General features: G+C 40.9%; 1 protein-coding gene across 1 annotated transcript in view; it reads right to left on the bottom strand.

The window, feature by feature from the left end:
• xkr4 (XK related 4) overlaps positions 1-27,428 on the bottom strand; it is a 105,868-nt gene that overhangs the window by 4,160 nt on the left and 74,280 nt on the right. The window contains exon 2 of the mRNA XM_036556852.1: positions 22,133-22,332. Within this exon, the coding sequence (XP_036412745.1) occupies positions 22,133-22,332 (200 nt within the window). The remainder of the gene's footprint in view (positions 1-22,132; positions 22,333-27,428) is intronic.

The following is a 27,428-nucleotide window of genomic DNA, read 5'->3' as shown; positions in this document are numbered from 1 at the left end:
TCCCACAAAGTTGGAAGCATAGAATTGTCCAAAATTGTCTTGGTGCTGATGCATTAAGATTTCCCTTCACTGGAACTAAGGGTTCTAGACCAATCCCTGAAAAAGAACCCCATAGCATCATCCCTCCTCCACCAAACTTTACAAGTGGCACAATGTAGTCAGGCAGGTAACGTTCTCCTGGCATTCGCCAAACCCAGACTCGTCCATCAGACTCCCAGATAGAGAAGCGTGATTTGTCACTCCACAGAATGCGATTTCACTGCTCCAGAGTCCTGCTGAAAGTCACTGAGCTCATCAGTACGACCCCTTTACTGCCAGTGTTTGTCTATCGAGGCTGCAAGGCTGTGTGTTTAATTTGATCTATCTGTTAGTAATGGGTGTGACTGAAACACCTGAACTCAGTGGCGGTGTAAGGAGGTGTGTCCCAATACTTTTATCTACATAGTGTGTATAGATGAGGGGCGGAAAATGGCAACAACAGCTGAAAAAAAGGTAAAAATGCTGCAAATATCTAAATTACACCTTTATAGCATGAACGATACGGTGTATCAAAAATATGAGTTGCTATTTTGGTTAAATAGTGGAGTAATTGAATATGTTTCATGCAACTTGTTTTTGAATTGCTTCATGTAACTGTGAAGTTGCACAGAAATGATGCAGCAGGCAACTCAGAACATGCAACTAGTTGCAAAAAAGTTTCACCAAGTAAAGCGATACGATGAATACAAAATATGAGTTGCTAATTTGGTTAAATAGTGGAGTAATTGAATATGTTGTATGCAACTTGTTTTTTAATTGCTTTGTGTAACTGTCAAGTTGCACGGAAATGATGCTGCAGGCAACTCACAACTAGTTGCAAGAAAGTTTCACTGTGTAAAGCCAACAAAACTAAAACCATGACAATCTATTGTTATTCACTGTGTTGTCTGCAGACTATTTGGTACATAAACAGATCAAGATACATATTTAATTACTTTTTGAAAGTAGATATAATTTACCTTTTTATTCTGAAGCCCACGATAACATAGCATAGCTTTGGTTCCTTCACATAGACTGTGTTTTAATCAGAATGTGACTGTACTGAAAGGTATGTTCAATATAGTATTGGCATAATTGGAGGTGTATTAATTAGACATGCTATTTTGCATGCTACATGCAATTTAAGTTGCAGTCATGGAACAATCAAAAACCCTTGGGCCTGCGAGCTGGTGTATGTGCGCAAGAGAGAGAGAGAGAGAGAGAGAGAGAGAGAGAGAGAGAGAGAGAGAATGGCTGCCCTAGAACATTATTTACTTCAACAAGTAGAATGCAATTAGCATGAGACTCGACCAGACACCAGTGAACGGCGCTCTAAATGTGTCTGGTCCAAAAGTAGACACCTGGCAACCCCCGCTGCAGTCTCAAGGTGGAACTACAAGGTAGGGGATTCTAATAAAGTGGCCACTGAGCGCATATGTCCAGGAAATATCCGCAGAAGTACATTTATATCTTTAAGCACTGATGAGTTAATCAGGTTAATGAGGCTAATGAAATATGACTGTGAGTGTGAGCAGATTTAGTTTTTTTACTCTGTTGAATTTACTCTGTTGAATTACTCTGCGCTGAGTCACGCAACACTGAGGCTTCAAACTAAATCAGAACTGATTTCTGGAGAATGAATCGTCAGATGGGCTGAATTTCATTAGTCTCCTTTTTTCTACACCTGACTCTTCGGAATAACGTCTTATTTACATTCAGAATTCCACTTTATGCGCCTGATTGAAATGTTAAATAACAAAGTGCGGCAGTGTTGGTGGGACTGTGGTGAATGGGGTGACTCCACTTGATTGAGCGTGATAAAGCCCGTGGTTGGGTCTGGGAGCAGGAGGAGCCTGAGACACTCCGGCTCACTGTGAGGAGCTGCTACCATGGTTACTAAGAGCTCATCCTGATGGAGTGATCACTTTACTGTAGAGAGAGAGAGAGAAAGAGAGAGGGAGGGAAGAGTGAGGAAGAGAGAGAGGAAGGAGTGAGGAAGAGAGGAAGGAATGAAGAAGAGAGGAGGAGTGAGGAAAAAAGAGGAAGGATTGAGGAAGAGCGAGGGAAAGGGTGAGGAAGAGAGGAATAAGGAGAAGAGAAAGGAAGTAGTGAGGAGGAGATAGAGGGAGGAGTGGGGAAGAGAGAGAGGAAGCACTGAGGAAGAGAGAGGAAGGAGTGAGAAGGAGCAAGAGAGGGAAGGAGTGAGGAAAAGAAAGAGGAAGGAGTGAGGAAGAGGGAGGAAAGAGTGAGGAGGAGAGAAAAAGGAGTGAAGTAGAGAGAGGGAGGAGTGAGGAATAAAGAGGAAAGAGTAAGGAAGAGAGGAGTGAGGAGAAGAGGGAGGAAGTAGTGAGGAGGAGAGAGAAAAAAGAGTGAAGAAGAGAGAGGAAGCAATGAGGAAGAGAGAGATGAAGGAGTGTAGAAGAGAGAAAGAAAGAGAGAGAGGAAGAAGTGAGGAAGAGAGAGGAAGGAGTGAGGAAGAGAGAGAGGAAAGTGTGAGGAAGAGAGAGGAAGGAGTGAGGAAGAGAGGAAGGAATGAAGAAGAGAGGAAGAGTGAGGAAAAAAGAGGAAGGAGTGAAGAAGAGAGAGGGAAAGGGTGAGGAAGAGAGGAATAAGGAGAAGAGAAAGGAAGTAGTGAGGAGGAGATAGAGGAAGGAGCGGGGAAGAGAGGAGAGGAAGCACTAAGGAAGAGAGAGAGGAAGGAGTGAGGAAGAGAGAGAAAAAAGAGTGAAGAAGAGAGAGGGAGCAATGAGGAAGAGAAGAAGGAAGGAGTGAGGGAGAGAGAAAGAAGAAGTGAAGAAGAGAGAGAGGAATGAGTGAGGAAGCGAGAGGAAAGTGTGAGGAAGAGAGAGGAAAGTGTGAGGAAGAGAGAGGAAGGAGTGAGGAAGAAAGAGAGGAAAGTGTGAGGAAGAGAGAGGAAAGTGTGAGGAAGAGAGAGGAAGGAGTGAGGAAGAGAGAGGAAGGAGTGAGGAAGAGAGGAAGAGAATGTTATCAATGAGAAACATTTTTTTCTTTTAAACTGGATAAACAGCCATTAAGTGGACCGATTCTTATGAATTGAATTGTTTATGTAGATCTTTGATCTCCAGTGCAGGACAGATTCAGAGTCCAGACAGTGAGCTGATAATCACTAAATGCCACTGTAATTTCTTTCGTTCATCTTTTAGAGAAGCCTAGCAATGCAGACGCAGCAGTACGGAAAGTCAGTGATGGGACAGTCAATAGAGCTGCCAGTCGTGTCCGTTCATATCCACTTTCACACAGAGGCTCAGAAGAGATGGTCAAAATATGGCGTCTCATGTTGCTGGGATAACACCAGTGTGGTCTTCAGCCATAAATAATTGAAGCCGTCTTCATCTGAAATGCTCAGACGTGCAGAAGCAACTTGATTTGTGTCCAAATAAAAGTGCGTATTATTTCCAGTCTACTCAGTCTTTCATTTGGCCAGAGTCTTATCTTAATTCTGCGGTTTGCTAATATTTTCACCCAGACTGTCTGTAATTTCACACATCTTACACTCTTAGGGGGCTGTATGTGGGTCCATACTTCACTCTCTACTACAGAACTGACAAATTAGTTTAATAGAAGCTACTGAATAATTCATATTATTTACTTAATAATTTGTATGTATTTCTTAATAATTCATAGGAATTACTGAATAATTTAAAGCAGTTGCTGAATAATTAATAGTAGTTACTGACTAATTCGTAGTAATTACTGAATAATTTAAGTACTTGTTGAATGATCCATGGTCACTATTGAATAATTCAGAGTAGTGACTGAATAATTCATAGTAGATACTGAACAATTAAGAAGAGTTACTGAATATTTCAGATGTCACTGAATTATTCATAGTAGTTTCTGAATAATTCATAGTAGTTATTGAATAATTTGTAGTAGTTACTGAGTAATTCACAGTACGTACTGAATTATTCATAGTAGTTTCTGAATAATTTGTAGTAGTTATTGAATAATTTGTAGTAGTTACTGAGTAATTCACAGTACATACTGAATTATTCATAGTAGTTACTTAATAATTCAGTCATTACTGATCAATTCAGAGAAGTTACTGAATAAGTCATAGTTATAACTGAATAATTCAGAGTAGATGCTGAATAATTCATAGTACTTACTGAAAAATTCATCATCCATGCTGAATACTTCATAGCAGTGATTAAACTACCTGACCAATTAATAGTATTCACTCAATAATTCATTGTAGATACTGATTCATTTATACTAGTTCCTTAATAATTCATATTTAGTCACAGTAGTCACTGCATAATTTATATTAGTTACATAATAATTCATAGTAGTTACTAAACAATTCAGAGTAGGAACTTAATAATTTATATTACTGAAGAAACTGAAAAATTCATAGTTCTTGAATTTACAGTAGTTACTGAATAATTAATAGCAGTTACTAAATAATGTGTAGTAGTTACTGAAGTTATAGACATCACTGAATAATAAGTCTTGAGATTAATACTTGAATAATAAACCTGTAGTAAGAAGTTAAAGTAAAGGTTCTCAAACAGTTCTTGGCTTCTGGGTAAAATATTTAGTTTGTATAGAACTTTTACATTATGTATGGGCCCATATCATAGAAGCACAAATTTTACTCCATTAAAAAAAATAAGACAACAATATCTGACAACTAATGCTTTCAAAATGGTAATATTGTTTTTTTTTCATAGCTTTTATAATGCTATATATATATATATATATATATTTTAAACAAGATTATTCTAGAGAAACCTACTGAGTCAGAATTGCTCGCAGTGTTCTAAACAGAACTCATTACCATCTGAAATCCTGTTGCAGTGTTGAAAGTAAAGCGGTCATTTCCATGCCACCATGCTTTTGCGCCTGGCCCTCTGACCTGTACGTCCAAGCAAAGGGTCAGTCTACGAGACAGAATGGAGTCCATGCTCTCTGCAGGCCAAAAGGTAACTTCATTCATCCTTATCTCTCCTCTCCTGCTCTTTAACACCAGAGGCCATTACAGTCAATTTCATTTGTTATCGCTCTTAAACATGCGGCTGACTCCTGCGCGGCTCCTTCTAATTACTTTTCCTCCAAAGCAGCTCGGAGGAGACTCTGTTTGCTCTGAGTTTTCCCTCTTGCCTTCCTGCGCTGTATAGAACGCTGGGGTGGGAGGAGAATGACAGAGCATCGCTCTTATGACAGACGACAGGAAAGCAGCCTCGGTCTCCGTCTGCGACGAGTCGGCTAGTCCGAGCTTTAAAAGGACAGTTTGGCAAAAGATCGTATTTGCACAATTTTCCCCTGACCATCAGCCAAAGGATGTTTAATGTTTAAAGCTATACATTATACAAATATAACTTATTGCCCACAAATTAGCACTGTGCTAACTGCAGGCCTAAAATATCACACTCGCCTCTAACTGGGTCAAAATATAGAAATGACTTGACGAAAATTCTAATTTCCACTTATCCCACATGCAGTCAATCAGCCAAAACATGATTAATGTTTGAAGTTTGCGTCTTCTAGTTTTGCCCTGAAGCTACAAGGCTAATATAACTTATTGCCCACAAATTAGCACTGTGCTAACTGCCTAAAATATCAAACACTCACCTCAAACTGGGTCAAAATATAGAAATGGCAATTCTATCGCAATTTCCACTTACACCACATGCAGTCAATCAGCCAAGATATGTCTGGGGTCCAAATCTGGCTTCTGGAGCTACACATCTAACTTTGCTGACAAATACCAGAGTCAATAGTCACCCAAATCTACATCCCCTCAAACTTCTCTCAACCTGCATCCAGCTCTTTATTAAGACTTGTGCATGTGGTTTGGGACACAGTATGACTTACTGTGAACTATAAAAATGCACGAAACACCTGTGGGTAGCCACTTTAGACGACAGGTGTTGTGCTGAATTCCAACTCCCCCCACAGAATTGGGTTCATGCACATCACACTGGCATACGTAGGCTAGATTACATTCACAGTTTCAGTTCTTTCTCCTTATAAACACATCTTAAGACTTACAGTTATTTATAAAAGGAAGCAACAGAAATCCTGAATGTAGTCTGTAGTGACCTGCATGACGCATAACACCTGTTTTCTAAGAAGGCTACCACCAGCGTTCAGCTACGTGGAAATGTTCTGTTCATTTTTAGAATTCACAGTAAGTCATACTGTGTCTTAAAACACATTGACAAGTCTGCACGGCCTTAAAATCCCAGGCTTATTACATACTACGGCTTATTATTCAGTAACTACAGGCACTTCAATGCAAACTGGTTGAGCTATTCTTAGGTTATAGAAGTGTGTAATAAAACCTTGGGCCTGCTGGTGGGCCCTGGCCATTTAAGGGGTCTTGGATGTGGTTTTAGCGGGTTGAGAGAAGTTTTTGTGATGTGTTTACAGAAAAAAAAACCTGTCTGACTATTGACTTGTGTTTATTTGCAACATCAGCCTTGAGCTCCAGCTCTAAACTAAAGAGGCAAAATGTGAATAAATGTGTCTCGGCTGATTGACTACATCTAACATGAGTGGAAAACTGTATAAATTAAATTTTTCCCCAAACTATTTTGTAAAGTAACCAAAAATAGACTTGCTTATGTGGTTTCTGACACTGTCTGACACACTGGTATCTATAAAAATGGACAAGAAATCATCACACAGCTAAAAACAAGAGAAGGAATATGGATGGTCTTATACTTTTTGGCCATTTTTACAGGTGTGGCATGGGATCAGACACTACACAGGGTCTATTTGCTAATACTTAACTATTTCACCCTGTTTGGGGCAACTGTGTGATGATTAGATGGGCCCATATAATGGAAAACTACATTTTTTCTTACTGTTTTGAAATAAAAGGTCTGGTGTAGTATGTAGACTTACTCAGTCTGTACAGTCTATATATGAAAACTAAGCTGAAAAAGCAGCTCGTATTGAATTCACTTGTGTTTTGTGATGTCACGAAAAGCAATGCACCTTTACATATCCACCTATTCCAGGGGTCGGCTACATGCGACTCCGCAGCAGCATGCGGCTCTTTTACTGTCCTGTTGCGGCTCCACAGCAGAATTACATTTTTAGGTAAAAACAAAAAAATCCTCCTTTACAGTAAAACAAAGCTCTGCTGATCGTTCAACACAGTTTAACAATAAAAGGTCTTAAACGCTGGAGTTAAAGTATAACTGCTAGTTCTCCCTAAAACCCTGAAGGTTGGCGTGCAGACTGCTGGTCACCATGGCAACGCAGACAAGCATCTCGCCTAGCTAGTAGCCAACAAAACGGCAAAGAGAAAGATTTAAAACGAACATTGGTGATTTGAAGACGAATGGAATTATTTGCATGCATAATCACTCCCGCTGGTTTCCTGATACGCTTTAATCTGCAAAAAGAACTGTCTAACACTAAAAAGTTGCAAAGCTGAAGTCAACGTCTTGTTTGAATTTTCCCGTTCCACCTTAAATGGTGCAGCATTTACATTCTGGCGCCTCAGGCACCATTTAAGGTGAATTGGGAAAATTTGAGCAACAATCTGCCAAAGGAGAAGCTGACTTGAGCCTCGTAAAACATTAAACATTGAGAGATATTTTACAAGAAAGTACAAAGTTTCCTGCTGGAGAGGCGAGAAAAGCTGATCTAAAGCTTAAAGCAGAGCAAAGTAAGTCAGTGTTTTCATTTATATTAAATTCGTTAGCCAATACTAACACATCAGCACATACTGAGACATACTTACAGCCAAGATGGTAAAATGTTGTGGCTTCTGAAGTGATTTGATTTTTGCTGGAAGGACAAAATGGCTCTTCTTAACAGTTGGGTTGCGACCCCTGACCTATTCATATCCACCTATTCAGTCTAAATCACTTTAGCTCTGCCCAGCCTGGACTGCTTTTTTAATGGGCCATAGTAAAGAGCGGCCTATCAGAAGAGATCACATTTACATATATTAGTCTTAAAGGCACAGTAATAAAAATCAGCCTGTTTATTTCTAAGGGATCAAGAGAGGTCATCAAAAATGAACTAAAGCTATTTTTGATTTTTAGTGAACCTCAGTGGTAAAAAATCTAATATATAAATATAGAATATTCCACAACTTCCATGCTTTGCTAGCTTAGCATCAGAGCTTCGGTGCAAAACTAAAGAAGCACACTTCAGACACCAAGCATGTCTTAGTGGGTGGATTACTTTTGGGAAATCTGTGTAGATCTGATTTTTTACTGAACTATCACTTTAAATACTCTAAGGCTCAGCATTGTGACTGGCCACTGTTCTGTCAGCATCTCATCCTGCCTGTCTGTACATAAGCCAGAGTTTATTTACGCATCTGTACGTTTGTTGGGCCTTTTTTTTCTGGTACCTTATTTATGTATTTAACCCACTTAGATTAAATCCGGCCCATTAGGAGCCGAGTGCGCCAACGTGGTTTAATGACTACTTTGTGAAGTGGGATAATTAACTGGCAGAGGCCAGGCTGTAATTTTTATTCTGGAGTCACAGCCTGGCCTGCAGGCTCCTCTTCTCTCCTCTCTCCACACGAGGCTGCCGTTCCCTCTCTCCATCCCACCATCCCTCCCTCCCTCCCTCCCTCCCTCCCTCCCACCCTCGTGCACATGCAGCGCATCCTGAGGAGACGGTCGCCACGGGAACGGGCCGGGGAGGTGACGTAATGCTCCTCGCTGCTCCTCGCGGAGGCTGCAGTAATTCTGGGCGGTTGCAGAGGGAGGAGTGTCTGTTTTGGGGGCTGCACAGGGGATGGGGTTATATAAAACATCACTGCAGAGTCTTTGTTGAACACAGTCAGTCTCCTCCTGTTAAAGGGCCCATGTCATGGAAAAATCACCCTCCAGTCCTCACAATCTATACATGGAAACCGAGCTTCAGTCTGTTTTGAATTCATCAGGGTTGTGACATCACAACCATAAACACATTTCCATATCACCACCCATTCAGCGTATGCTGGGATAAGGAGTGCGGCTACTTCGTCCTTTTTCTAACATTGCCAGTTAACAGGCCTGCTTTTTCAAACGAGCAACAAAACAAACACCAATCAGAACAGAGGACATTTACATATGTCAGTCTTAAAGGCACAGTGTATTTAAAGAGGCGCTCTGGACAAAATGAAGAGTCTGACCTTTGCTACATCTGACGTGAACATGCCTGCTTACATGCTTTAGTGGTACTACAACAGTCCCAAATTTGAGATTTTCTGGTCTGAAGACAAAGATGATGATGTATCTTGAAGGTGGAGGATCTTTTGAGAAACTACAAGTGGGCAGATACATGAAGCGAGCGGTTTGAATAGTTTTCCTGCTAGCTGGCTAATGGCAAAGGAAGCCAGACGGCTAATGCTACTGAATATTATAACTGCATCTGTATTATTCGCCTCATCGTAACAACATTGCATTTCTTTATCACCATAGAGAGAGTTCCCATTGGTTGTATGATGCATTTGCACAATGCAAGCTGGGTATTGTAGTGAGAGTACACTGATGGAAAAAAGGGATGAGAAATTTACATAACACGCCAGTTAACATTTCAAATGTTAATTTTAAACTGCAACGCCCCTTTTTTTCTATGGATAAAGAAGAAAAATAGCCATATACAAATGAACTGAAATTACTAATTTAGGAAAAATGTAAAATATGGGCCCTTTCAAGAGTTCAGCATGAAACACCTGGCTCTGTAACAGCAGCACCAGCAGGAAGTGAAGCAGCGATGCATTTCACTGCGCTGTAATCATGTATTTTTGGCTGGGGTTCCATCAAATTCTGTCTGTTGACAGAACTGTGAGTGCTGTAGCCAGTTATTTCTGGCTGCATAGGCCAGAATATCTCCAAGCTTCGTCACACCGAGCTATTTTCCCTCACAGTTCTCAACTGCAGCTCCACAAGTCCGTCACCGTATCCTTTTGCCGACTATAGCAGGAATTCCCAAACTTTCCGTGTTCAAACCCCCCGGAGGCCCGGTCGGCTTCTGTAGCTACGCAATCAAAGGCCGGATGATGACATCAGCAGCTCCTGCTCAGCCTCTGATGTCCACGCTGAGCTTGTTTTGATCCTGCCATGACATCACCACATACAGTGCGCTATGCGCACACTGTGCGCATCCCTCCTCGCTTCTGCTCGCAGGCCGACTTCAAACAGAAGACGTCTGATGCACGAGCCAACGCGAGCACGATCATTTCTCTGGCTTTGAAACTTTGCTCTTTGATGGCAGCCAAGCGAAATACAAATCAATAACAAGCTTAATTCAAGCGCTCCAATGATTTTAACAACGTGCCATCAGCACGGCTGGAAAAAAGAACAAAACTGTACAGAAAAATCCTTCGAATCCAAACATCACTGGACCAAAAACAGCCTTTTTTTGTTCTTAGAGTCACGGGTTGGATTCCGACTCTCTGTCTCTCCCTCTCTGGCCACATTTACACCTTGTAATTATGTGTCTCGGGTGGCTGAATGCAATCAAATCCTCACAGAAATGTTCCAACATCTAGTGTAAAGCCTTCCCAGAAGAGTAGAGGCTGTTACTACAGCAAAGAGGGACAAACTCCCTATAAATACCCTTGATTTCGGAAGAAACGTTGGATGAGCAGGTGTCTACTTGGACATGCAGAGTATCTGAGGCACTGCTTCAAATCAGAGGCCACACTTACAGCAAAGGATGAGCAAATTTGAACACGTTCCCTTCATGTGCACATACAAGGCCTGTCACAGCTCCAGCATGAGCAGGGTCAGCTCTGGGACAGCCTTATCAAACCCATTAAAAGCCACTTATTTGCAAATGGGAAAAGTAAGCTCATTTTCGCAGAGGGAGCGCAGTTTAAATGTATGCGCTGCATGATCTGATTACGCTCTGCTGTGCCTCGCTTAAACTCTTTCGACAAATGGGAGAGTTTTTAGGTTGACATTCAATTGGAGCGAACGCTTCCTTAATCAAAACAGAGCGTTCAGGCTCAGTTTCAACAAAAAAGCGCTTCCTCTCACCCAGCCTGGGTGGCACAGTGGAAGTACAGTGAGAACCTATTAGAAAAACTATGAAAAAAATGTTTGGATATGAATTATTGCTCAATCGTAGCTCGTTGGAGATGCTGTATTGTTTTATGTGATGTTGAATTTGATGAAAAGGTATTGTTGTGTCCAGAGTCTTGTTTTGCACAATCCCTTTTCCATGGTTTTGACATCAAAACGAATGAAAAGAAGTCAGAAGTGGAGATTCGAATCTGTCCATCCAGAATGTAAAGGTAAACTCATCATGTGACTCACTGTGTAACTACATTTGTCAAAATAGCATATTCATTTTTCAGCGCCTGAAAATTACACAGAAACTCTCTCTCTCTCATCATCTTCTAAGCCGCTTATCCTCCTGGACTGTGGGTGGTGCTGGAGCCTATCCCAGTGGTCATTGGGAGGAAGGCAGGAAACACCCTGGACAGGTTGCCGGTCCATCACAGAGCAGACAAACAGAGACTTCAACAATTAAATACGATATCAAAATTTTCAGTATTTATCACTCTTTACCTTTATTATATCGTCCATTGTTTGCAGGAGGCTTGCTTTCAGTTTTTAAGTGAAATCTGCAGGGATAATTTTCCACACTTCCAAAGTTCAGTCTTGGAAGTTGGTTGAGGTTGGTAGAGCAGGTACTATTTGGGTGGTGGATCATTCTCAGCACTGCAGTAACACTGACGTGGTGGTGGTGTGATAGTGTATGTTGTGCTGGTCTGAGTGGATCAGACACAGCAGTGCTCCTGGAGTTTTTAAACACCTCAGTGTCACTGCTGGACTGAGAATAGTCCACCAACCAAAAATATCCAGACAACAGCGTCCTGTGGGCAGCGTCCTGTGACCACTGATGAAGGACTAGAGGATGACCAACACAAACTGTGCAGCAGCAGATGAGCTATCGTCTCTGACTTTACATCTACAAGGTGGACTGACAAGGTAGGAGTGTCTAATAGAGTGGACAGTGAGTGGACACAGTGTTTAAAAATTCCAGCAGCACTGCTGTGTCTGATCCACTCAGACCAGCACAACACACACTAACACACCACCACCACGTCAGTGTTACTGCAGTGCTGAGAATGATCCACCACCCAAATACTACCTGCTCTGTGAGGGTCCATGGGGGTCCTGACCACTGAAGAACAGGGAGAAAGGGGGCTAACAAAGTATGCAGAGAAACAGATGGACTACAGTCTGTAACTGTAGAACTACAAAGTGCTCCTCTATAGTAAGTGGAGCTGATAAAATGGACAATGAGTGTAGAAACAAGGAGGTGGTCATAATGTTATGCCTGATCGGTGTACAGCACCTAACAAAAACACACTTGTACACCACGGCAATTTTGACCTGAAATTGAAGAAATGAAAGGTGATGTATTATGGCGAATTCAAAGTAATGCTGTGTTGATTTTCCTTTGCTGTGAAAGTAATGATGCCTGTGAGCTTTGACCTCAACCTCACTGCACATCGTCTTATCTGATGGATTCTTGTCCAACATCACAAAAGCTCTTTTGACTGAATGGTCACAAATTCCCTCACTCCAAAATCTTATGGAAGCCTTCCCAGAAAAGCGGAGGCTGTTATGAGCCAGCTCAGTATTAATGCCCATGGTTTTGGAACGGAATGACTAGCAAGCTCTTATGGGTGTGAGGATCAGGTGTCCACATACCTTTGGCTGTATATCATATTTAGCGCTTCGCTTATCATCAGGCTCAAATCTCAACGTGTTGCATATTAAAAAAAGAAAAAAATTGTCTGCAGAGGCAGACGATGCAGATTTAATAGGTCGTTGCCCAGACAAAAGCTGGGCTTGGTGGGTTGAAGAAAAAACGCTTTGTGGTTTGAAAGCCCCAGTCAGTTAAGAGTGTGTTAGAGAGTCTAGCAGACAGTTCCATAAATAGAAAGTGTAAGAGGAGAAAGCAGAAATATTCACTATCAAGGATGGACTTAAACAGTCAAAGATATCCACGATGATCCATCCACCAAATAATATTTTTGTTATGATTCACCTGCGTGGTGCTTTTCTGTAAGTGTATTTGAGAATTGGTCTAAAGGAAAGACATTTTCTCAGAAACCCCTCACTTGTAGCTCTACAGTGCTGGTGTACATTTAGAGACTGTATCTGCTTTCACTTAATTTGTGTTGGTCATCCTCTAGCCTTTCATCAGTGGTCAGTTTCTGACCTCAAAGCCACTCTTGGTTGGGTATTTAGGGTGTTGGACCACTCCCATCGAGCAACTGATTTGTGTAAAAAGAGCCATATACATGGCAGTGTCACTGCTCCACCACCCAGATAATATCTGGTTAACAGCAGCCCTGTGGTCAGAAACTGACCAATGATGAATGAAGTACAATTGAGCTGTGCAGCAACAGTCTATGTAGTGGAGCTTTAAGGTAAGTGGAATTACAAGGTAGGTGTTCCTTGTATAACATGAACAGTGAGTGTTTTTATCACCATAAACTTATTATTCAATCGTGCAATAAGGGACCAGTCCTCAAGTTTTAGTACCAGGAGGCGCCTTAAAAGAGAGTGCATGTTTTCCCTGGGTGAATGTACCTCATTAGCTAATTCGTCAAGCTGTTTTTGAGTGGAATGAGAAATGGGAGGACAGAGAAAATACAAAACTATCCCAACTTGTGAGTTGCAGAGCCTTGGACTACTTTCCATGTATGAAAAACGAAAGGGAAACACCTAAGCAGAAGTTGAGACAAAGGAATACGTCAGCATTTTTGAACATATTCTTTATCTGCAGCATCTCTACACTGTTAGAAATAAAGGTTCTGTGCAGGTGCGTTTCTCATTCATCAAGGTACCAACAATGTAAATGTTCCCTCAAAGGTACAACAGTGGTTTTAAGGTCTGATTGTGAACCTTAAATATGTTTTTTACAAGTGAAAAGTTCGTATTTGTACCTTTTCATTACTGAATGTTTTAAAACAGAACAGTAAAATAAAAGCCTGGAGACGAGACGGGGTGTGTGGAGTCAGTACAGCTTAGAACATATCATTTCAGTGGATTATGGTTCAGTTATGTTCCCTGACTAAAGGTACTGAGATGTACCCTTGAGCGTTCCACCCCAGTGACAAGAGGGGGGCTGCCCCAGTGACAGTTTAGTACCTTTTTTTTCTGAGAGTGTAAACTAAAGAAGCTGAGCTTTCTGACAGCATCCTATGTGCGGCATTGTGTGTCATATATCCTATATATCTACATTACATCTGCAGAGTCATCTGTATTGCCCACCCATTAGATTACAGTGTATGCAGATCAAAGTTCAGCAGCTTTTTTTTCTACACATTTCTTTTTTTGTTGTTGCTTGTCAGTTCAGGCTGTGCCTTTAACATGGTGGTGGTAGTATAAGGGGAGAGTGATCGAGGGAGGGGGGAGAACTTGGGCTGGAGTTCTGGGCAGCTTCTGCCTGTAGCTAGAAGGCCAGACTCCCCCCTCCCCCCCATAGCTGTAGCAGAACTGATATCGGACTGAGAAACAGGAACGGAAGGTGAGCATGAGAATTTATAGGGCGTTCGATTGGAAGAAGGAGGAGGTTTCAGGCAGTTATAACATAACTACATTTGTTGTCATCATTTGGTAACCAATCACAGAATTACACCACCCAGTAGATCCAATCAAAGGTGAGATGTATCTTTCTATCCATCCTTCATTTTGAAAGCATAACTACTGACACATTGTTAGCATGTTTAAATGCGACTTGCAAACTCCAGCGTGACTTTTGAAATGATCAAAACATTCTAGACAAGACTTTCCTTAAAGTAATACAAATGCTTTTCAATGACAATGAGGCCAGAGACAGTTAAGGAATACAGCTAGAGAGCAACACGTATCACCAATAAGGGCAAAAACTAAAAAACCCCTACTGACAATGCTGAGAAAAAGGCCATGGACCTGTACATATTGTCAGTAGAGGATTCCAAACACTTATAAGCTGATGAAGTGGTTGATTGTATATTTTGATTGGATTTTAATGGATTTTCAGTGTGGAGTTTTTAATTCATTTGCAAATGATTTTCATCTGAAACACTAAAAGTGAGTGTTAATAACTCATTCTTAAAAAAAGATGGCGCTTCAAGGGTTCTTTAGTAAAGACAAATGGTCCTGTATAGCACCAAAAAGGGTTCTTCTATTGTTTTGATGTCAAGCTTTTAATAATAAAAGAACCCATTTCAAAAATGTTCTAAATAGAACCATCTACAACACTTTCTACATCAGTCTAAAGAACCATATCATCATCAACATCAACAGAACCCTTTAAGCATGAAAACGTTCTTTGAGTGATCATGGTGCTCTATAGAACCATTCTCTTTACTAAAGAACCCCTGAAGAACCAACTTTTGTAAGAGTATACTGAGTTTTTTCTGGATTGTTCAATTATTTGCAAAAGTTTGAGCACCCCTGGTTAACTTTTTAAAGGAAAATAAGTGAACACATCCTCTACAGAGAACACACTTAAATATGACATTTTTCAGCAAATTTTAGTGTACAGTGTTTATTTATTTGCTGAGTTTAACATATTGGGCAAAAACAAGCTATTAAATAGGCTACAATTTATGCTTTTTCTATGTTAAATTATTTTTCTAATGTTGCATTTTTGCTTAGAAAACAAAATTTGACCAAAGGCGCCCAAACGTTTCCATATAACTGTATAGATAATGTGGTAATTGTGTATTATATGACCAAGTTACAGTCAAATATATAAAAATACACACACACACACACACACACACATCTTCTAAGCCACTTATCCTTCTGGGTTGCTGGGGAGCTGGAGCCTATCCCAGCAGTCACTGGGTGGAAGGCAGGATACACCCTGGACAGGTCACCAGTCCATCGCAGGGCATATAAAGATACACCCAGCCAGCAATTAGGCTTTGGCTCTAAAGAGCTAAAGTATAAAGAACCCATACAGTCAATATCACCTGATACGATGGGAAGTTTTCTTCTACAGACTATAGCAATTGAAGCTCCAAGGTAGGGGAGTGTGAGAAAAAGCATGGCAGACAGACTCGCAGACTGCAAAAGATGGCAGTAACTATGGTAACTCCAGTGAAGAGAGAGACTGTGTGCGTGAGAAAAGACAGGACAGATTCCCTGAGTGTAAAAAGAGCATCAAACATTAAGCTGCGTTTGCCCACAATCGTGCCTTGACTTGCTCAAATGTAGACCGATGAGGCCAGTCTCTTAAGGCGATCCTTAAACCCGGAAAATGCAGCTTTTGCTGGAAGGCCTTTGTGCAGCCTGCTGTGGACACTGTAGGGCCTAAGATTGAAGCTGAGTAAGACACTGATATATTACCATTCTGTGTGTAACCTAACCCAGCAGAAAAAGCACTGGCACCAACACTATCCGCGAAGATAAAGCATAGACTTCTAGTAGTAGTATGTCAAGGTAAGCGGGCTTGTACTATAGTCTAGTGCTGGGCTGTATTGAGTTGTATTGCATTGTATTGTATCCTCTTTTTCTGTATTATATGAATAAAATTTCTTACAATATTTCCCTAATAAATCACAGACTAACATGATATCCAAGAATAAAAAGCATGATATTTTATTTAATCTGGATTATTAATAAATGCATCCCCCATTAATAGTCTTAGACCTATAACTTCCATGCTAACTTTAGATGATATGTTTTCAGGAATAATTGGTTTAATTAAATGTAATAAACTTCTGTAAATAACACGCTGTCATTTTGTTAAGTTATGACCTCCTCTGTGAGCTCCTGCTGGTGTGGATTCATGGCTATGTCTTCTTTTGAAAGGACAACCACAAAAGTGTCTCGCTCCATTGTGGAGAATCTTCAGACTGCTAAATGTGCACGAGTGAGTGTTTTTTTTTTTTTAGGATATTTTTAATTATTATAATTAATTAATGCCGTAATTCTGCCAGGAAACTGCTAAGTATTATATATTCTTACCTTATCTGAACCATTGAGAAACTGACCATCTGTACAATATATAGGGAGAGTGGAGAATTTGTTTAGCTCATTAATGCCTGCAGTTAATTACAGAGGAATTGCATTTATTTGTGAAAAATCTGTATTGTTACATGATTAGGATATTAAAAAAGTCATTCAGAGTGGTTTGGTGTGAAATGCTCTATTCTAGAGAAACTTATTAGGTCAGAATTGTTCGCAGTGTTGGTGACAGAAACCAGACGTCCAAAGAGTTTAACGCCTCTGAAAGCAACATCACAGAAAGTTATTACATAAAATGCTTATAAATACACTGTCTGATACCTGAGACACTGTTTTACGATAGTTTTGATGTAAGTTTTTGCTTCTTTTTTAGATCTATTCATGTCAGAGGTGTACAGGAAGGGTGTTACAAGGCAAAACAGTAACCAAAGAAAACTTTACCACTTTTTTACCATCATCAACATTTCATAAAAAGACTCAGAAGACATATAAAGGTTCACTGGTCATTTGGGGAAATAAATAAAATGGCTATATTTGTATCGTAGACATTGTGACTCCTGGTTCCTATCACCACCACTGTAAAGAAATGTGAGTTGGTTTCCAATTCATTTCCAGAATGAACCTCTTCACACCAAACCACTCTAAATGACTTTGTCTTATAAAATTGGTGAAACCCTTTATGTTTTTGTTTTTTTATGAATATTCCATCAACATTATTGTGTAACACTAATATCGGTGTACTAGTACAAGTGATACATTGGCCAGCACCAGTATAGCCTTGAAGATATTTCACTACTGATACAAGGGGAATTTTCTTGACAGTCTGACAGTTCAGTTGTTTAAATATTCTACTATTGTAAGTCATAAGGCAAAGATACAGCATGACAGCCTTTCGAGAATTTTTCAGAGAGTAAAAATCAACTGTTTGCACGTATATAAGGTGTTATGGAATATGGATGACCGAAATGTTCACAAATATACTCGGTTCTGTGGGCTAACACAGAATAATCCACAGAGGAACAGGTAGGCCTCGGGGCAGATGCATAACAAATGCTATATCTTCGGGTATATCTTCCTGACCATTTCCCGTATACTCATGTATTAATCAGGTTCCAAGAAAGCTACTGCTCTGTACACCATAAACATTCAAGGCTAATTGTACCTTTAATTACATCTTCAATCCCACAAACCTACCAGCTCTCCGCAGCGTTCATAATAACCTTAAATAAGGTCTTACAAAGGCCCTGCGGCGCAACAGCTCTGAAGATGTAACTTACGTCTCAGCAAATGGAAAGAGAAATAGAATCAAGTCTAAATGGAACAGCTGCGTCTGTGTCCTCACTGAGGGTGAAGGAAAATAGAGCTTGAGAAGGTTAAGGTCAAAAGCAGGTCAGAAAGAGGCTTTTAGAGGATCTAAACATGCTAGTTATGGCGCTAATATGTTGCGAATACAGTTGCTAATAGTGGACTAAAGCTGTAAGGCCCAGTTAGCACAATTCAAATGAGATCATGCTGGCTTTCTTGTGTTTTTAGCCATATATTAGCATGTTTAGCTGAAGTGTTTGAGGCACAGTGTAAATTCACTCCTTGTTACTCCTTTCTGTCAGCTGACTGGACTTCTCATAGTAATATAATGGATTTGTTCTTCTCAGGCAGTGCACTCAGTAAGAGCGGGTAACACCAAGTGAACACCAGACGTGTAAGTGAAGTGAGTCAAAATACATGCTGACTCATTTTACCTGCTATGATAGCTTAAATGCATTGACAGATATATATGTATAGTATATATATATATATATATATATATATATATATATATATATATATATAAGCCTTTTTAGCTTTAATGTTTCTTTACAGTTCCATGTAAATCCATTGTTTTTCCCTTTTTATGAGTGACTTCACAAACAAAGTATTAATAAGAATTTACATTATTTTTAGAGGGCGACCATCAGGGCCTTCTTGGCCTCCAGTGAAGGCCTAATGATTTCTGTAAAGTAAAAAAGATTCATGTCTGTAATTTGTAGTTCATTTTTATTTAATGTAATTACCATGGTTGTATTTAAGAGAAGCAAATATTGTTGGGTGACGCTGTGAGTGGTCTTTTTTAGATAAAATAAATATTCAATTCGACTCATATCAACATATCATATCAACAACATATCAACGATGTAGCAGCAGTGAATACATTCTGTAGATTATTAATTTCTTTCAATTGACTATGTGAATAAAATTAGTTTATAATCTGCTGAATTCATTTTTTTGACTTTTTTTTTAAGCGTCTGCAGATGTTGATCAGAGAAGTCACTGAATATGTAACAGGTTTAATACAGGCCATCTCAACATCCTCAACAAGCTGGTGTAGACACACTGACACCATTCTGTACCTGGATTAAGTTTTGGTTAAGGTTAGGATTAGGATTAAAGCCAGGGTGAGGGTTAGGATTAGGGGCAGGGTTAGGGTTAGGATAAGGTTTTGTGTTGAGGTTAAGGTTAGGATTAGGATTAAGGCCAGGGTGAGGGTTAGGATTAGGGTAAGGTTGGTAAGGTTAGGTCTTCTTAATATAAGTACCATGTAAAATCTACTTCATGTAACATATCAACAAAACGTAATGTAAGTACTGTATCAACAGCACATCTTTAAGATATTTACCTCAATGTGTTCAGATGCTTCACTATTGCTACTTCACTGATATTGATGTGTTACTGATACTCTGCAAAGAGTTTATTCATCATCTATAAAGGATCACTCAAAATAGTGTTTATAGTGAAAATTATCCAATCAGAATTCTTTTTGAGTTAAATACAGCCAAGCCAACTGTCCCATTAGTTAGGACTTCAGGAGCTGGACTGACATTATTAGATCAACTACCAACAAAATTAAGACATGACAAGGGAGTCAATTAGTTATTTAATTTTCAAGGAGTAAGACCACTTTTATGAGAGAACCAAGCCTTCTGGAAGCCTTAGATACATTACTGACGGAATAGGAGCAGTAATTTGACCAGGTTTCAGTCAGTTGTTAGAAAAGCAAAACAGAAGCAGCTCTATGCCAGAGATATTTACCAAAAATGCTACATACAAGGTAAAATAGTTATTAATAACTGTTACAAACTTCAGTTAAAACATGGATCGTCTTTTACAAGCTTCAAATGTCTGTGTTTAATCTAGAATGGCCAAAAAATGTTTCACTTTTAGCTTAGTGCTAACCTGCCACTAGAATCCCATAGCAGAAATTAGCATCGCTTTGACATTTGAGTTTTGACAGTTATGGCCCGAACTGAAGGCCTGGTTCTATGAGTCACTGATTATTTTTCCTTCTCATCCAGAGTGTTAAAAAAGAGTGAGTGACGGCAAAAAGGTGTTTCAGAAGTGCAGAGTCAAGATGTGAGTCGTTAAACACAAGCTCGCTCATTTTACACGCCAAAGGTTTAGCTTAAAAAAAGGCTATTTTTCTCACAGGAAAGAAGCACAAAGTGTTCACTTTTGGCAAATCTCCTGAAAAAGCAGTGGAAATCTCTCTTTGCCTCGCTTGTTAAAGTACACACACATACACAAGCCACACCACAGCTGAGGCACCAGAGGATGTTAAATCTCCTTTACAGCAGTGAAAGTGGCAGTGTCTTTAAAGTGCAGTGACAGAGCTCTCTCTCTCTCTCTCTCTCTCTCTCTCTCTCTCTCTCTCTCCTGTAGGAGATGTGAACACTGAATGACAGTAGCTATGGCTGGGAGCTCTCTGGCACACTTCTTCTACCACACACACACAAACTCATGTCCAGCTACAAGGACCCTCACCGCACCTGGGACCTTACTGAGATTTTACTGTAGCCAGCAAAATGCCTAGCTGTTCAGCAAACTGGTGTAATGGTAGTTTATGTCAAGTAAAAAAACAAAGTTGTTCAGAGTGGTTTGATGTGAAATTAAATCCCTCTTATAGAAGAATGTTAACTATCTGTCATACACACCGCCGGTCAAACTGGACTACTGGAGCTTGTAGAGCTTGATGTTCGTCCAAACCCGGCGGGACCCCAATGCTCTTGTTGGGTTTGCCTGAGTTTGAACGTCATTTCCCTAATATGTGTTTGGGCTCAGGTTGGGTTAAAATTTCATGTTTGGGTTCCTGCAGCCCACTGCAAACTTTGGATTTTTATCATAAGAACAGGCCATTATATTTATCCGAAGTAAAAATCTTTGAAATGTTGTTTGAAAGCTTTGCTTGATGAATAAATTAGTTAAAGCAGAATTTATACTTAATTTTGGACACCAGATTATTTTATTATATTGTGTGTTTCATCTTATTTTATTCACCCTTGATCTGATGATGACTGTTGTTAATAGGGAACATAATTGGACTGGGAACATTGACCCCTTGAGACATAAGAGCCTCTGAACATAAGGCCCGGAGAACATGAGACCCTGGGACTATAAGACCCTGGGGACATAAGATTCTGGGGACATAAGACCACTGAGCCCTGGAAATGTATGAGCTTGGGAACATAGGACCCTGGGAATTTTGAGCCCTGGGAATATAAGGCCCTGAGAACATAGGGCCCTGAGAACATAGTCCCCTGGGAACAGTGAGCCCTGTAAACATAGGATCCCGTGAACATAGGACCCTGGAAACATTTAGCCCTAGGAACATGGGACGCTGGGAACATAAGACGCTGTGAACATAGGACCCTGGGAACATAACACCCTGTGAACACAGGACCCTGGGAAAACATAATCCTGGAAACATTGAGCCCTGGGAATGTAAGAGCCTGGGAACATAGCACCCTGGGAACGCAAGGCCCTGATAACATAGGGCCCTGCGAACATTCCCTTAGGAACATTGATCCCTATAAACATAGGACCCTGGAAGCATAAGACACTGGGAATATTGAGCTCTGGGAATGTAAGGTCCTGAGACCATAGCACCCTGGGAAAATTGAGCCCTGTAAACATAGGACCCTGGGAACATTCCCTGGGAATATTGGACTCTGGGAACGCTCCCTATTTTACTTAGAAGGGTATGCCTTACCCAAATTATGATTTGACAGTTTTTTTCATGTATTAAAAGCCTTAAAATAATGAAATAAACCTAGTTAGCTATTACAAGCAAGGAAAAATGCTCATTTGTGTAAAAACCATTTGGAAAGCTAAGCATTCCCAAACCTTTGACACGCAGTGTACAGTCACCCTCTCTGGCCACACTGTTTTACCTTGGACGGCCTGGAGCTTGTGCGTCTGTATGATGATGCAGAGCTGGAGGACCAGCTGGGGGGCGCTCTCCAGGAATGTGGCGAGCAGATGGAGCATGCTAACATCAGCATACTCATACACCATCCTCCAGTAGAACCTCCAGCGGTCATTCTCTCCGCTCCGCCTGCTTCGGATGCCCAGGTAGATGGTGTGGAAGTACCTAAGGAGCAGACAGAAAAAATTTTTAATGCTGAGCAGCTATTTCTGTCTTTAAATATACTCTTGAGAAACACTCCATATAACGTCAGTGTAAATGGGTGGGGCTAAACTGTTGTAGTCTGAATAGGAGGATTTATGGTAACATCACAAAAACAGTAAATTCAGAATGGGCTGTTTTTGCAGCCTAGTTTCTGCACATGAACTGGAGAGTAAATGGTACATTTTCAAACTTTAACAATGCTGAACAATGCAATCAAAAAAGCAAGAAAAATAAGAAATATGAAAAAAAAATGTAATACATTCATTGCACCATAAAGTGTTTAATTCATGAGTGTTTTTACTGGAAAACAAAGTAAATAAGATTTGTGAATCTATGACTGTTAAGACTTCTATAGTGTTGGAACACTTAGCCAAGTAATATATTAAGATTCAGTCTTTATATAGCAGAAAATGACAATGTTTCCCATCTCTGGGTTTATTAACTCTGTGTGTGTTACTTGGGTTGCTGGATTTGTGGATGAATATTACATAAAGTTAACTTGGCTGCAGTTCAAACCAAGTGGGGCCAGACTGCAGACAGTCTAAAAGCACATCTTTAATCCTGTCTTACCTAACTTATCATCAGCAACACATTCAGAGACTTTGGCTTTGTCCCATTTGAAGGGCTCAAATCACAGAATCATCAGTTTTCTTGTATAATACTTAATACTTAATAATATTTAATAAAGAATTTTTTTTTAACTGTTAAAGTTACCAAATGTACCATTCACTCCTCACTCAATACATTCCATAAATGTATGTATTCGTCCACAGGCAAATCGACAAGTGAAGTGGCCACCATCTCAGAGAACACTGAGAAAACCAAGCATAAACCGAAACAAACATGTTTCTGGGCTTCACGTGTCTATTATGATATTTTATTGCCTTTTATGAAAGGCTGTGTCAAATTCATAACATCTATTCAGAGAAACGGAGTGATGGAATGAAGAAAAGAGGGGAAAAGTCAGTTAACGCCTCTTTTAAAGCCAGCTTTAGGCTGACTGCCTCCAGGTAGATGTTCTGCAGTTGATGTCCTACAGTTACTTCTAAGACAGACAGCATCAGTTTCCTTATAAGAATGAAGTGACAGTATGAAGAAAGCTTATCAGTCCCATGGCTGCCTCTAAAGTCAGAGAGAGTGAGTTAGAACCTTGCTTTGAAGTTCTGGGTGTGCTACCGCTCGCACGAACCCAACAAACACCAGACAATATCAACAAACCAAACCCTCTTTTCCACTGTAGGCTCTGAGCATGGAGAGTGACCGTTCCAGTGGCATTTCTACATGGTTTGACATGGAGTTCTTGCAAACTGTTTAGCATGGTTTTCCTAACATGGTAAGAAAAATACAACAGTGTAGAGTAAACACAGCGAATATGCATCTAACCCTGTTGAACTGAGCCACAACTGCATTTGCTGCATCTTCCACTCTTCCACTCTTTGGTATCTGCCAAACAAGCTCAGCAATCTCAATAGGTGATTCAGAAGAAATGATTGGGTTTGGTTAAATCTTCTTGTGGGCCACGGAAGCTTTGGTGGTCGTTTGTGTGGTCTGTGAGGAAAAAAAGGTGGGAGCCTCTGCTGTTGTGTATTTTGTATGCGCTTCTAGAGGCATAGAAGCGCCTCTAGAAGCGCATACATTCATGGTAAGCAGCAAAAAATAGACTCAAAGCACAATAGCGCACTTTCTCATTTTGTATGCCAGCATTTTCCATGAAAGGTGGCTGGTTTAAGCAGTCAAAGACTGGAATTGCAGATACTTCAGTTTTTCATTTTAGTCCACACTACAGATATTTAAGCCGCTTTATTGACCCTGGATTGGCTCGTACAGCAATATAGTCAGAATGTACAGCCTTGGGCTGATGTAAAACGCAGTTTTTTAGTGTTGGGCCTACTCTGTTTTAGTGTAAGCCTGTCTCCAGCCACAATTAAGTATCTAACCTTTTTCCAGTGGCCCGTCCTTTCCCCTCAGGTGCACACAGCACTTAATTTGCTTGTATAAAAGTGGAGCATTTTTCTCTGCTAAAGCTTCTAGCCATTTTCAAGCTAATTATCTACATTGATATTTACCATTTTAATCCTCCTTTCTAAAAACCTAAAGCATCTTAATATTTAATGTGCACCTTTTGCTCCTGAAGAGATGAATGGAACTATGACGAGGCCACACACTATTGCAGAGTCGTCTGTCTGATACGGTTACAGGAAAAACATAAAAAGTGATCATAATTATATTCAGTGGCTGGAAACCCTGGGCAGTGGGCCAATCAGTAGCCTTGAAAGTGACACTAGCAAGCTGGCAAACAACACTTTTCTTAAACTAGTGAACTCCAGTAACAGCCGAAAGCCTTGCACTATGGAGCAATTAAAGCCTTTGAATTTACAGACTTTTTTTCATCACTGTTAAACTGCAAAGGCAAACAAACAAACTGCAGCGACCGTCCCCGAGCCAGCAGAAAAAGTTTCAAAGTGTCTCGCCGAACAATTGTGTGTGTACTGCTATGGCAACGGGCGCCTCTGTGTGCGGCGCGATCTGAAAGGTTAATGAACCCATTGCGTTCTTGGGGAAAGAAAGAGCTTAGCGGTACAGTGTGCGGCAGACAAAGACATGATTAAGCACAGTGTGGGAAATTGCCTATTATGAAAGGCTGTGTCAGACTCACAACATCTGTTCACAGGAATGTGATGGAATGAAGAAAGGAGGGAAAAGTCAGTTAACGCCTCTTTTAAAGCCAGCTTTGGGTTGACTGCCTCCAGTTAGATGTTCTGCAGTTCTATGGTTTCCTTAAAGACAGAACACAGCAGCGCCATGCCTGCCTCTAAGTCAAAGAGAGTCAGTTAGAACCTCGCTGTGGTGTTCCAGACACCCTACAGCTCTAAAGGCCAAAGCTCACTGACCCAACAAACATCAACAAACCAAACCCTCCACTGTAGGGCCAAACAGTTCTGAGCATGGAGAGTGACCATTCCAGTGGCCTACAGATCCAAACACCACAAAACAGGTTTGATTCTGACCAACTGGTGGTCTGCTGTTACGTGTATAGTTGACCAAAACTCAAGTCTGAGACAGCAAAGTTGAATGAGTGGTGATGGAGTGACAGAAAGCCGAAATCAAACCTGGTCTGAACTAATGTGAGCATAGTTAGCAGACTGAAAGTGCCACCCACCACGGTACAGGTCTCGGCTCCTCCGGACTGATGCCCAAAAAACACCAATTTAGAGGACAGAGACTCATATCAAAGAGCACACAGTCAAATGACTGGTTGTAGTGACCAACTGTTCTGCAACAAACTCAGTGTTCTGCCGTTATCCCAGTGTTCCACAAAAACCCAGTGTTCTAAAAAAAAAAAAACCCAGTGTTCTGCAACCAACCCAGTGTTCTGCAACAAATCCAGTGTTCTGCAACAAAGCCAGTGTTCTACAACAAAGCCAGTGTTCTACAACAAAGCCAGTGTTCTGCAACAAAGCCAGTGTTCTGCAACAAAGCCAGTGTTCTACAACAAAGCCAGTGTTCTACAACAAAGCCAGTGTTCTGCAACAAAGCCACTGTTCTGCAACAAAGCCAGTGTTCGGCAACAAAGCCAGTGTTCTGCAACAAAGCCAGTGTTCTACAACAAAGCCAGTGTTCTACAACAAAGCCAGTGTTCTACAACAAAGCCAGTGTTCTGCAACAAAGCCAGTGTTCTACAACAAAGCCAGTGTTCTGCAACAAAGCTAGTGTTCTACAACAAAGCCAGTGTTCTGCCACAAAAGCAGTGTTCTACAACAAAGCCAGTGTTCTGCAACAAAGCCAGTGTTCTACAACAAAGCCAGTGTTCTGCAACAAACCAAGTGTTCTACAACAAAGCCAGTGTTCTGCAACAAAACAATGTTCTCAAAGCCAGTGTTCTGCAACAAACCAGTGTTCTGAACAAGCCAGTGTTCTACAGCAAAGCCAGCGTTCTGCAACAAAGCCAGCGTTCTGCAACAAAGCCAGCGTTCTGCAACAAAGCCAGCGTTCTGCAACAAAGCCAGCGTTCTGCAACAAAGCCAGTGTTCGGCAACAAAGCCAGTGTTCCGCAACAAAGCCAGTGTTCCGCAACAAAGCCAGTGTTCTGCAACAAAGCCAGTGTTCTGCAACAAAGCCAGTGTTCTACAACAAAGCCAGTGTTCTACAACAAAGCCAGTGTTCTACCACAAACCCAGTCTTCTGCAATAAGCCCACTGTTCTGCAACAGTATTCAAATACAATGTTCTGCAATAAAGCCAGCATTCAGGAACAAGTCTAGAGTTCTGCAACAAACCAAGTGTTCTGGAACAAGCCTAGGGTTCTGAAGCAAACCTAGGGTTCTGGAGCAAACCTAGAGTTCTGCCACAAAGCCACTGTTCTGCCACAAACTCAGGGTTCTGCAACAATGCCAGTGTTCTGGAACAAACCCAGTGTTCTGCAACAAACCCACTGATCTGCCACGAACTCAGTGTTCTGCCACAAACTCAGGGTTCTGCAACAATGCCAGTGTTCTGCAACAAAGCCACTGTTCTACCACAAACCCAGTTTTCTGCAATAAGCCCACTGTTCTGCAACAGTATTCAAATACAATGTTCTGCAATAAAGCCAGCATTCAGGAACAAGTCTAGAGTTCTGCAACAAACCAAGTGTTCTGGAACAAGCCTAGGGTTCTGGAGCAAACGTAGGGTTCTGGAGCAAACCTAGAGTTCTGCCACAAAGCCAGTGTTCTGAAACAATCCTAGTGTTCTGGAACAAACCCAGCGTTCTGGAACAAAGCTGGTGTTCTGCCACTGAACTCCCTACAACCTACAACATTAGTTAGCACCAGTTAGCATCAGTTCTCGATGACTCAAGATTAGCGCACTGCCAAGCAGGCCTGGATCATCCCAAAGGTTTTATGGCCACATGCCTAGCGGCTCAGGCCACAAGGGGCCTCCTGTGAGCAACAATGACAAAATCTCAACATCTGTCTTAATTGGTGGTGAGAGCTGTTCTGTCGGCACCGCCAAAAAAAAAACAACTAATTTCAACCTAGACGCATATTCTCTAGATGCCATGCTGTTTCTGTGCTGTGT

The sequence above is a fragment of the Colossoma macropomum genome, unplaced genomic scaffold, assembly GCF_904425465.1.
Source record: "Colossoma macropomum unplaced genomic scaffold, Colossoma_macropomum, whole genome shotgun sequence".
Classification (NCBI taxonomy): Eukaryota; Metazoa; Chordata; class Actinopteri; order Characiformes; family Serrasalmidae; genus Colossoma; species Colossoma macropomum.
This window is presented reverse-complemented; position numbering and strand designations above follow the sequence as displayed.